This window comes from Xyrauchen texanus, chromosome 13, assembly GCF_025860055.1.
Source record: "Xyrauchen texanus isolate HMW12.3.18 chromosome 13, RBS_HiC_50CHRs, whole genome shotgun sequence".
Classification (NCBI taxonomy): domain Eukaryota; kingdom Metazoa; phylum Chordata; class Actinopteri; order Cypriniformes; family Catostomidae; genus Xyrauchen; species Xyrauchen texanus.
Window position 1 is genome coordinate 8,972,401 of NC_068288.1, and position 13,010 is coordinate 8,985,410.

General features: G+C 39.1%; 1 protein-coding gene across 1 annotated transcript in view; it reads right to left on the minus strand.

The window, feature by feature from the left end:
* Nucleotides 1-311: 311 nt before the first annotated feature.
* Nucleotides 312-13,010, minus strand: part of LOC127653936 (myosin-9-like) — a 46,709-nt gene continuing 34,010 nt past the window's right edge. Inside the window, exons 27-41 of the mRNA XM_052140807.1 lie at nt 12,518-12,662; nt 12,087-12,293; nt 10,677-10,781; nt 10,428-10,580; nt 9,851-10,099; nt 9,542-9,754; nt 6,282-6,494; nt 5,823-5,984; nt 4,897-5,025; nt 4,659-4,747; nt 4,425-4,548; nt 3,883-4,091; nt 3,660-3,768; nt 1,998-2,170; nt 312-1,853 (exon numbers count right to left, since the gene is read on the minus strand). Of these exons, the coding sequence (XP_051996767.1) occupies nt 1,745-1,853; nt 1,998-2,170; nt 3,660-3,768; nt 3,883-4,091; nt 4,425-4,548; nt 4,659-4,747; nt 4,897-5,025; nt 5,823-5,984; nt 6,282-6,494; nt 9,542-9,754; nt 9,851-10,099; nt 10,428-10,580; nt 10,677-10,781; nt 12,087-12,293; nt 12,518-12,662 (2,389 nt within the window). The 3' untranslated portion in view covers nt 312-1,744. The remainder of the gene's footprint in view (nt 1,854-1,997; nt 2,171-3,659; nt 3,769-3,882; nt 4,092-4,424; nt 4,549-4,658; nt 4,748-4,896; nt 5,026-5,822; nt 5,985-6,281; nt 6,495-9,541; nt 9,755-9,850; nt 10,100-10,427; nt 10,581-10,676; nt 10,782-12,086; nt 12,294-12,517; nt 12,663-13,010) is intronic.

Genomic DNA, 13,010 nt, shown 5'->3' on the forward strand with positions numbered 1-13,010 from the left:
AAGGTCTCTTTAGTGTCCTAAGATTATATAACTGTGACCTTAATTGCCTACTGTCTGTAAGCTGTTAGTGTCTTAATGACCGTTCCACAGGTGCATGTTCATTATGGTTCATTGAACAAGCATGGAAAACATTGTATAAACCCTTTACAATAAAGATCTGTAAAGTGATTTGGATTTTGTTTGCTGGTCTCAGGAGGTTCTAATAAGATGACATCATGATACAGTAGCATGTAATGTACAACAATGAGGTCTTTAAAATGACAGTAGGCTGCAAGTATTAAAGTACATACAAAAAGTCTAAATCAGCATTCAAAGCAGTGATTTATTATTGTGCAAACAAATGTAATGTAAAAGCCTGTTGTATCATATTTGATGCACATCAACATGATTTTTCTAAACAATTATCTAAAAAATTTGAAGCAAGCACAATTTGCTTTATTTCAGCAAATACACATTTTGAAATCTCCCTAATAATACACCGTTAAATTGTAATGATCAAAATCAGCAAAGATTTCACTGCAAAATACACATGCGTCGCAATACGATGGCAGCCATATTCGAAATGATATTACAAGATCTTTTACTTCCAGAAGAGCTCAGAAGTTCACCCAGGAGGTAGTAGACATCAAGTACATTGCGTTCATAAGGTTTTCAAAGTTTTGATCATGTTTATGTAGACTCAGTGGCTTTAGAAAATCATGTATAAAATGATAAGGCATTATGGGGTTAACCATTAGAAGAAATCATCAGGAAAAACATGAGGGTACAAAAGACAAAGCTTTAATAATCTGAATCAATGAAATAGCATGTGGTGTTAAGAGAGAGGGAAACCATTTTTGGCTTTCAAATACACAGATATCCTAAATACTACCATTGCACTGGAAAGTTTCTTGACAGGCCAATCAAGATGAGAAGTTTCAAAATGGAGAGGAAAGTTACAAGCGTACAGCAGAGAAATACATGGTTAAAGAATACATTCCAAAGCAGCAAAAATCAAAGTCAGGGAACAAATTACATGTATTCTTTACTACACAACCCACCACCTAAGTGAACACCTCATAACGTTATGAAGGAATCTTACATGTATAGGAGTGAAAAATGCAGAACAAAGTTAACAAAAGTAATAAGTGGTCCACAAGTGTCTCCCGAGTGAGAACTTTATGGACATAAGGCAGTGTTTAATACATTTTAAAACATTTTAAAACGGAGTGAAAGTGGTTGAAAAAGTGTACATTGCGCCTAGAAAAATCTATTATAAAAAGGCTTAATTGGTGCTGAAGTGCTCTTTAAAAAACAATAACTACTGTAGGTTTAAAATCTCTCTTTGGCTGATAAGCATCAATCTTGCAAATATTCATCTTTGCTAAATTATTTTACTTACTAATTTATTTGAAAATGGATATCAGATATATATTTGTCCCCTGTGTATAATACATAAATACCAATATTTATTCAATGCATTTTAAGGCAGTTCATCCACAAGGTAAACAACAAGGGTTAACTTAACCATTTCAGTGTCATAGGAAGGAGAATGGATTGTTTTAATGCGGATTTTGAGCCAAACCGGTACTCGAGACCAATCACAAATTGCTGTGAAACCCCTTAAGCATACACGTGCTCCCAAAGCAGACAAAAACATTTAGACAGAAATAACAAGCTTGGTGGCATATAAAATGTCCTTGACTGTAATAACCAAGGGCTCAGCTTTTATATGCTGAAACCAAAATAAACAGAACTGGGCGGTTTACTCAGGGGTCGTATCAGACACCTCACTCTTCTGGTCCATTTCCTCATCACTCTCCGCACCAGTGCGTCCAACCGTGCGACGTACATTGACAGAGAAATCTCCACGTCTGTAGGAGTAACATGACCATCATAACAGTTGTGAATAAATACGACACATCATTAGTATACAAATTTTCAGTTAAATGTTTGTTTGAAAAGTTCTCATTTGGAGAAACAAACATGCTGCTTTGCACTACTCACAGAGTACATACCGGAGTTTGTTCTTTAGGGTGCTGACCTCTCGGTTCATAGCATCAGCAGATTCAGTGGCATCTTCCAGCTCTCTCTGCAGCTTCCTGCGGGAAGTGTTAGCTCGAGTCGCCTCCTCTTCAGTCTCCTCTAGCTGCCTCTTCAGCTGCTTCAAACGAGCGTTCAATTTCTCTGTCTGAAAGGAATATTTCATTATACGTTATGAACAACTTGACACAAGTAGCACTCCCATATATTAAAAGGAACGGTTCACCTAAACATTAAAATTGTATCACTCATATCAAACCTGTATGAAATTAATTCTTCCATGAAACAAAAGAAAAAATACAAATGTTATTTTCTATGCATGAAAGCAAATTAGGGACGGTCACCAGGGTCACAAACAAACTTTTCCATTAGGGAGCAAAATGGAATTAATTTTAAGGGGCATTTAAAACTGAAAGTGGAGATTTATGGTAAAAAGGACTTCAATATTGACCCGTTTCTCAGCCACTCCCATCATATCACTTCAGAAGCCATGGATTTAACCACTGGAGGGGAATGAATTACTTTTATACTGCCTTTGTGTGATTTGTGGAGATTCAAATATGTGGTAAACATTAACTTGCATTGTGAGGACCAACAAAGCCAAGATGTTTTTCTACTAAATCTTTTCTGCAGAAAACTGAAAGTCATACACATTTGGTATGGCGAGTAAATGAGAATTTTCATTTTTGGGTGAACTATCCCTTTAAGCATATTCTGAATAAACTATTACCACTCAAGAATAAAAATGAAAAGAAAAATAAGTTCCACATCATAAGTCAAGTGAACTCAAATTGTTTTACAAATAGGACTTGACATGTTCGTGTTACTATTTCAGTATTTTAATGTGTGTGTGAACTACCCTTTTAATTTGATTCAATTTCACTTTATTTGGGAATAATTCAGTAACATCAACAGGCATGTTTCTATAGTTACATATTGCCATCTATACGCTGCACCCCCTAAAATATCATTAAAATACATGTATTTTAAATAATTTAACGATATTCTCAAAATAATTGTTTAAGAAATAAAATACAAATGCAAAGGGGCAACAACAAAAAACCCCTTTGTGTCCCCTTCAAAAATTGCTCTTGAGAATTATGTTTATTGTCCCCCCCCAACATTTTGATGAAATTTTCACCCCTGGCGAAAATGATTGAGTAGCATGAGTGATACCATGATACCGTGACCACTCTCCGGTAAATATTGAGAATCCAGCTGAACTCGCACACTTTGACTTGCATGCTCCAGTGATGGCACATACAACGCTCACATGAAACACGAAACAGATGCACGCGTAAGATGAAGCAAATTTAGTGCTTATGAAATGTAACTGAATTTGCTGCCAAAACATTGTGTTTCTTAAACTCAGTCTCACATGAAGCCACATAAATGTTTTGACTACACGTTGACAGATTAAGTTGGGCCATTAGATTCACAAGACTTGAAATATAGCGCACAAAAGTATAATTTAAATTTACAGTATATCAATTATGATGCTTTTGTCCTTTTTGCAGCGTGGCAGTATAAAACTCGATCCACTTTCATGTATGGAAAAGAGAACCACAAAAACTGACCATTTCCTTTCTTGTCTTTGCACCAACTTTATTGTACAGCAAGTCTACAATGAGACCCACCTCATTTTTGTACTGGTCAGCATTGCGTCTCTCATCCTCAACCTGAAGTAACAGTTCTTTCATTTTCTTCTCTACACGGCGCACTTGTTTCATGGACTGCTGCCTCTCCCTGAGGATTTTAGCACATAGACACCATGTAAATATAGCTTCACTCAAATTGACTGAATCAAATTAAATTTACAAATACGGATGTTTCAACTCAAGTATGACTACCATCACTCACTTAATCTCAACATCCAGCTGCTCTTCGAACTGTGCAATCTTGGCTTCCAAAGCAGTAATGGTGGACTTGTACTTGCTCTTCACAGCTCCTTCCAGCTCCTGCAGCTTCTGCTTGAGATCTTTGTTCTGGCGGTCCAGTTGAGAGCGCAAACCCTCCAGACGCTGACTGTTACCGCGCTCTGCAGACAGCTCCACTGTTACTTGCTCAGCCTGAGATTCAAATAAATAAAAAAACACATCACATAACGGATGGCAACACAATGCAGAACGCCTGACACGTTGGTGAATGTGAAAGAGGTACAGTGCCATTCATGTGATATCCTCCGTTCTTCAACAAATAACCAACATGAAATTCATCATTTCATTTCTTGCAGACTGATAGTCAGACTTATCAAATGTATCATTCACAAAACCTTCATTCATTCATTGTAATGCTCAATCAAGACAATTAGTTGTTTGATCCAATATTGGTTTACCAATTTCACATCTGACGTGATCCAAATCACAGCTTCACGCCTCATCATAAACCCCTCAGTGCTATACCTGCAGTGTTGCTTTCTTTAGTCGATCATTGACCAGTTCCACATTGAGATGCTCTTCCTCAAGTTCCTCCTCAAGCTGAGCAATACGTGCATCTAGTCTCCTCTTCTCATCGCTGCCCAGAGAGCTGACACAGAAAAGCCAATATAAGCCACTCTACATGGCAAGATATACATGCATTGTCTAACAATTGTAGATGAAAATCCAAGTGCATCACAATAACAGCGGGTGACTCACTTCTTGGCATTTTGGCTATTGATCTCATCATGTAGCTCATCTCTTTCTTGCTGGATTTGTCTCTTTGCCCTGTCAGCAGCAGCCAGATTCTACAGATACATACAGAGTGAAATGTCTTCAAAATGCCCTCTCCCAAAAATAAAAGAGACTCCAAACTAATTTAAGAGTTAACTTATGGTTGTGAAAAATTTATGCAATTCTGACCCAGGATGCACTAGGACAAATACAGAAGACAGACCTCATGTAGCTGCATGATCTCAGCTTCCATGCTCTTGATCTTGCGCTCACTTTCTCTGGACTGGTTAAGAGCCTCATCTCTGGACAGACGCAGATCTTCAAACTCTCTTGTTTGTTCTTTCATTTGGGCCTGAAAAGTAAGAGCGGGAAAGATGTTAAGATACCATGTTGGAACAGTGGCCTAGCAGAACACATGGTTTCTAGTTCTGAATCTGGCCTGGGTTCCCATTCCCCCAGTCCATCCCCAATGATCCAATCTCTCTACGGTCTCTAATTTTAAAAATTTTAAAAGGGGCAAAAAATTGTGACGGCAAGTCAAGTTTGTTGTCTTGCAATACTATTGTAGAATTCTCTACAATCCGTGATGTAGGAATATCTATGCTTTGTGATGCCATGACAGAGCCGCTGAAGTCTTAAGAGCTGTGCGTCTTTTGCATCATGAGCGATCGGTTTATGCGATTGACCAAATTACCATTCACACCATAGGATGTGAATATAGGCCGATACGATCAGTGGCAGTTCGATCGAAGCATCTCTATTTTATGAGTAATATTTAATGTATTATTTTTTTCATTTTTAACACTCATTCTTATTTACTCAATGTAAGTGTGTACAAGAATGGGAATGTGAGCATTAACTTTAAAGAAATGGTATGTTCCAATTGGTAAAAGGTGAGAAAAACTGTACTATTGTGTACCGCCATGTGAAGGACTAGACAAAACGCACTGATCGTGTCGAGAGCACATGGGAAAACAAGGTTGTTGGCGTTACTCAAGCACAGAAACTCTAAATTAACCTTGATTTTATTTTACTCAGTTTTTATTTGTACCTCTACGTATTAAAATAACATTTTGGAACATGGTGTGATTCTCTTTGTGACTGCCTTGATCCTTATCAGAATGGCCAGTAATACCTAAAAATAGGTACCTGTAGTTTCTTGAGCTGTCTGAGGGCCTCATCTCGAGCCTTGTTTGCAGAGTCAATCTGAGCAGCCAACTCAGACAGGTCCAGCTCAAGTTTCTTGCGCAAAGATACGGCTTGAGCACGCTGCTTTCTTTCATCCTCCAGCTCCATCTCCATCTCACGCACCTGACAGAGACAAACAAAAACATAAACTAGTTGTGCAGTATGTGTTAAATTTCAGTTCTCCTAATTTGTCCTTTAACAAAAAAGGTAATTATACAATTATTATATCCAACAAATCACACATTTTCCCTTCAATTTTCATTTAAGTGAGAAAGAGGTGTTGGAAAAGGGCTGCAACCCTTGGTTTGGAGCAGCAAAGTGTGCAACTTAAAACCCAAAACAGCTCCTTGGAAGTGTCAAAACATTGCAAATTCCCAATTTGGTAGTGCTTTTCTGTGGTTGGGACAGTTTAGCACATACCTGTTTGGCTAGCTGCTTCCGTTTCTCCTCACCCTGCTCATCTCTGCCTTGGAGGTCTCTCTCAAACTGGGCCTTCATGGCCTGCATGTTGACCTCCAGACGCAGTTTAGCGTCCTCAGTGAGCTGCAGTTCATCCTCCAATTCTTCCAGCTGAGTCTTCATTTCCGCTAACTGCTGTTCCATCCCACGCTTGGCCCTCTCAAGCTCATGCACCTGAAAGAACAAAATGGAGTTGGGTCCTATAATTTCAGACCTCAATCTTTGGTAGCAACTGACAAAGAGCTAAACTGCACCAAATGTTGTTTATTATTATTATTATTAATAATAATAATAAATGTAGTGATTTTAACTTGGCTTGTAGACACATTAGCTGTTCCAAAACCTACACAGAGCTACCTTGCTGTGTACTGCTTGCATAGGAAGTCAGACATCTTAATTAAAATTAGATAATTTGTGAATGATTTGGAACAAAGTCTTTTAGCAAGCCAGTTCACTTGGCTGCCATCATTAGAACGCTCCATGGCAGCAATTTGTCTATGTAAACAAGCTGCATTCAAGTGCAGCTCCAATCTACTTAAAAGGGAAAGATCGAAATCTCCATAACAATTGGTCAAGATTACAAAGAAAATATTTCAAATCAGCAATAAAATCTGACAAAAAAAAAAAAAGTGATTTTTTTTTAAATCTCAGATTACACTTAAAAATAAATAGCTAATGCGCATTCTAGTTGATTGGCTCTTTTACCTGTAAAAGACTACCTCTCTACATCAGTTGACTGTTGGGCATTCCAATTTCTCCCATTTATTTTAACAGAAGTGGCCAGTCTCTGCTAAACCGTTGAAATCTAGAGCATTCCAAAAAGAGACTGTGCACACCTTACAAATTACACCTTCAGGAGGAGCTAAGAGTCTGATGTGACTATTAGCAAAGTTAACTGTTGTTGCCATTTGCAGATTTCAAGAGGCCGAAGAGTAGTTTGCTAAAACTCCGCTAGTTACACAGTAACGTTTGCGTCCTGTAATCAATAATGGCAATATCGCACAATGATGATTTCAATAATAATTTTAAGTTAGAACACAATGCAAATCTACGTTGCCATACAGTGTATGTGTGTGAACTTGTGGTTATTAAATTTGTAGCTAGAGACATTGTAACTGGCTTGCTATCGAGAAAAAAGTAGCTGGCTTGATAAAATTAGTCTAGCCTTACTTTAACATTAGCCTCTGCAAAACAAGGTCTGCACTGATCTGAGGCTCCATGGCATGATGACCATTTAAATATTATGACATCAACCAAGTGTTATATTTGGCTATGCATCTATTGGGTTGATGGTAATTTTGTAAATGTTCAGGGTTCTTTTAAAAGTAGTCCAGTAGTTCCAACAAGCATTTTCTATAATTCTTTTTTTTTTTTTTTAGTTGGTAGATCTTATTGAGTTGGTCATTTAAAAGTAGATCACACAAAAAAGTGTGGGCACCCCTGGTTTAAATAAATCCACACATGCTAGGCCAAGTAATAGTGGAGGTTAAATGTTGATTGATGTTGGTTAATGTTGTGAATCAATAAAATGTTTTAAATAAAAATAAAAAATACATAACCCAAAACAGCGACGTGTGCCAGTGCCTGATCTGGCTACAGCTTAGATGCGCTTCTGTGTCATAGCCAAAAGCAGACCTAACCATGCAAGCTGATAGGGAAAAAATCCATTTTCGCAAGTGGTTTCTGGGTCTTTTTCTTCTGAGAAAACCTTACTTGCCGGCTTTGCTTGCACACTCTCAGTTCTGCCCACAAATTTTCTATTGAGGTTAGGGGTTTGTGATGGCCACTATTTTGTCCTTAAGCCATTTTGCCACAACTTTGGAGGTATGCTTGTGGTCATTTTCCATTTGGAAGACACATTTAACTTCCTGGCTGATGTCTTGAGATGTTGCTTCAATATATCCACATAACGTTCCTTCCTCATGATGCAATCGATTTTGTGAAGTGCACCAGTCCCTCCTGCAGCAAAGCACCCACACACGATGATGCTGAAACCCCCATGCTTCACGGTTGGGATTGTTATCTTTGGCTTGCAAGCCTCACCCCTTTTGCTCAACACATAAATGGTCATTATGGCAAAAAAGTTAAAATTGTTTCATTAGACCAGAGGACATTTTTCCAAAAAGCAACATCTTCATCCCCATGTGCACTTGCAAACTGTAGTCTGGCTTTTTTATGGCAGTTTTGAAGCAGTGGCTTCTTCCTTACTGAGCAGCCTTTCAGGTTATGTCGATATAAGACTCGTTTTACTGTGGATATAGATACTCGTCTACCCATTTCCTCCAGCATCTTCACAAGGTCCTTTGGTGTGAAAAGTGCAAATCAATCCCAGGACAACAACAAACAACTACGTTCATCTCTAGGAAACCGAATGGGTCTTCTTCCGAAGTGGTATGATGGCTGCGTGGTCCCATGGTGTTTATACTTACTATTGTTTGTACAGATGAATGTGGTATCTTCAGGCATTTGGAAATTGCGCACAATGATGAAGCAGACTTGTGGACATCCACATTTTCTTGTGAGGTCTTGGCTGATTTCTTTTGATTTTCCCATGAAGTCAAGCAAAGAGGCACTTTAGCAGGCCTCAAAATACATCCACAGGTACACCTCTAATTCAGTACACATCCTATCAGAAGCTAACTGGCTAATTGTCTCAAGGCTTCAAATCATTTTCTGGAATTTTCAAGCTGCTTAAAGGTACAGTCAACTAAGTGCATGTAAACTTCTGATACACTGGAATTGTGATAGTCAGTTAAAAGTGAAACAATCTGTCTGTAATTATTGTGCATGACAAGTAATTTTTCAAACAAAGTAGATGTCCTAAACGACTTGCCAAATCTATAATTTGCTCATTAAATCTGTGGAGTTAATAACTTCAACCAAAGTGTATGCCAACTTCTGACTTCAGATGTATCAGCTTATGCCATGTGAGCCTATTGACTTGACAAATCACATGCGAGTGAGATGATAGGCTAACAGATAAGTGAACTTGTAAGTGGACTATTTCACCTAATGGTGTGAGGTATGACTATTTTGATTCCTCCTCCCCAACTTTTGAAAAATCTAGTGCATGTCTACAAAGAAAAATGATAAAAACAAATACAAATTTGGTGTGAAGGGCCCTTAAAATGCTGTCTTTGTAAGTAGCTTGCCATGTTTTGGAACAGAGATATTGTCTCATCAAATTTTGATTGAACTGGGTGCTTGAGTAAATCACATACACTCTTGCCGACGTCATCCTTGGATGACATTAGATCTTCCATCTCCGCTTTGAGCTGCTTGTTGGTCCTTTCCAGTTCATCCTTCAAGTCAGTCATAGCCTCCAGCTCTCGGGTCAGTGTCAGGGCTCTGGTCTCCTTTTCTCGGGCCTCTGCTTCAGCACGATCCCGCTCTTCAGCGTACTTCAAAGAAACACACTTCTCCTCTGCCAACATCTACACAAATCAAGGTATTTTAATGCTTCGGAGATTTAAAATGACCAGATTATCTAAACCATCCTCTGAAATGTTTTTGAAGAAAAAGTTTCCTACCTGGTCAAACTTCTTCTGTTTGCGTTCCAGCTCCTGAACAGTCTGACGGAGATGATTCTGGTCTATCAGGACGTCATCTAGTTCTCGCTGCAGACGCGTCTTGGTCTTCTCCAGTTTATCATAGCCAGCAGTCCTCTCATCAAACTGCTGGATAATGCTCTCCAACTCTTTCTGCAGTTTCTTCTTCCCTTCCTCCACACTCTCCACTGTCTGGGCCTCCCGCTCAACCTTTTTCTTCATCTCAGCCAACTGAGAAACAAAGATTTTTTTTTTATAGAACAGGTACAACATCGTCTGATCACTTGTGATCAAATAACCAGAGACTGAAGCAATTAGTCATATACACCTGGTTTTAATGGATCAAGCACTTAAGGTGGTTTGAGTTATTGGAACGCTCAAAAAGTCTCCAAGACACATTGTATCCAGTTCACGCTTTTATTTAGCTCTTGTCTGCTTGTGACCGGATAACCCAAGACAGTAATACCAGGTGTAAACAGGGTCACAGGCCAGCACCTTCAGTTTATATTAGCTTATAAAACTTCACAAGCAAAAACTGTTCCAAGATCAGCATTAGCACCTGAGCTTGAGCGATGAGCAGCTGCTTTTCAACATTTTTCTTGCACTCTTCTTCCTCCTCCAGCATCTCTTTCAGATTGTTCTGTTCATCCTCCATCTGTCGAAGGCGAGTGGAAAGTGCAAGCTTCTGCCTGGTCTCTTCCTCCAGCAATGCCTAACCAGAAAGTAAAACAAGCAGAGGAATGCAAAGAGATCATGAGGTTGGTGTAAGGAATAGTGGTAGGGCCAGTAACAGTCTATGCATGTGTACCTGCGAGTCTTTAAGATGAGTCTCAACAGTGGAACAATCTTTTGCAGCTTTGATAGATTTGCTCTCCACCTTGCACAGGGTGCCGTGGAGATTATCAAGCTCCAACTGAATATTGAAGACACATTTTTAATTAAACACAAACATCCAGTAAAAGTAGCAACTTTCTGATAATTTTCTCATCATACTGTGCTAAATGGGCGATTCTCACTAAATCTGTAAAGAAAATGTCAACGTCATATTTTGTGATATATGACACATTTTATGCAAATATGCCAATTTTAATTTGCATAAATAAATCTGAAGGAGATTAAGACATTATTTTCAGGACACGTAAACCAATTTATAAATGATGATTTTCATTAGGATGGACCCCACTGAAATGAACAGACAAGCTTCCAGCCGGACTACGAGGCACACCTCGCTGACCTACGACAGAATCATCTTGTTCATAAGATGAACACTCTTATAATAGAATACATACTATAAATTTATATCAACTACAGCCTTAAATCAGCCAAATAAATGGACACTGCACCTACGTGCACTTCTGCAAACAATTTGGGATGGAATTCAAAGATACTTTAAGTTTGTACAAAATCCTGTTTAAAAATTGCCCACCAACATAAAGTCAGTTTACTTAAAACAAGACTTGGATTACATATAGATCATTTTGCTGTTGTTTTCATGCTGTTTAGCCAGAGGGGAACTGCAAAAAAGAAAGGCAGTACCTAGAGATACTACTTTGTTTAAACACTACAATTAAAAATTATCTTTAGGGGGCCTGGGTAACTCGGCGAGTATTGATGCCGACTACCTCCCCTGGAGTTGCGAGTTCGAATACAGGGTGTGCGCTGAGTGACTCCAGCCAGGACTCCCAAGCAACCATAATGGCCCGGTTGCTAGGGAGGGTACAGTCACATGGGGTAACCTCCTCGTAGTCCTCGCTCTCAATGGGGCACATGGTAAGTTGTGTGTGGATCACGGAGGGCAGCAGGAGCTCCACATGCTGCAAGTCTCCGCGGTGTCATGCACAAGACACGTGATAACATGCAGAGTGACTGTCTCAAGCGGAGGCAACTGAGGCTTGTCTTCCACCACCCGGAATGAGGAGAGTAACCACACCACCATGACGACCTACTAAGTAGTGGAAATTTGGCATTCCAAATCAGGAGAATTTTTTATATATTTTTTCCCCCATATTGCTATATCATAATTACAATCTTTTTTTTTTTTTCACTCCGCGTTAAGAATTGGGGGGTAAAATGTGCCCAACAGTCATGAAAATAGTGTTACAACGTAAGGAGTCTTAATGGCCCATTTACAGTCTAAAGTTTACAATTTGTTTTAGAACCAGGACTTGAACGGCTTTACGAGAATCACCCAAAAACTCTAGCCTTTTGGTCTCAATACCTGCATCTTCGCCACTTTATCAGCCAGCTCATGTTTCTGTCTCTCACTCTCTCCATGTTTGACCTGTAGCTCCTGGAGCTGGGATTCCGCTTTCTTCCTGCGGTGCTCCGAATCGTTTTTACCTTGAGACAAAGACTGAAGTTCGATCTGAAGCTCATTGCGATCGCTCTCCAAAGCCTGTTTAGCTTTTTCCACAGACGCCTTATTCTGAGGGACACAACAGGGAGTGTTAGCAATCACTTATCTTCCCAGGTTTTGTAGATGGAAGGGAGATGCACTCAGTTCCAGTTGGCAAGTTAACATTCCCATTTTTATATAGTTAGTGAGAATAAAATGGAACAAACTGTGACATTACAGAGTCCGCTCTGAAGTAACTAGAAAAGGACATGATATCCATTTCCGTAGTAGTATCATAGGGAGGCCTTTCTTACCCTCTTGGCTTGCTCTAGCTGTTCATTGAGCTCCTCAAAGGCCTGGTTATGTTTCTGTCGGACTTCAACTAAGAGCTGTTCATGTGCACGAGCTTCATCTTCCAGAGTCTTCTTCAGCTGAGCAACTTCAGTCTCTCTCTTTGTCCTGCAGACAGATGGGAGCATTTTGGAGATGGTGATGCAGAATACCACAATACCTTTCTATCTTTTTACTGTTTTTTTTTTTGTTTTTTTCCCTCATCTCTTTGACATTTTTAAACAGATTCCAGAAAACTACTTGTCTTACATCAAAAGCTCACCATTGGTCGAGCCAGTGTTGATATGTAGGGCTAGATGGGCTGCTTAAAATTTAGAAATGCTTTGTTTTACACTTTTCGGTGAAATTAACATACACATTTTTTGCATATGGTTGGCTCTGTGTATTAAGCTGGGATATGAGAAATAATTTTTAATATAAAATCTTACATTAGCTTTTAGATTTGCAGAATTAATT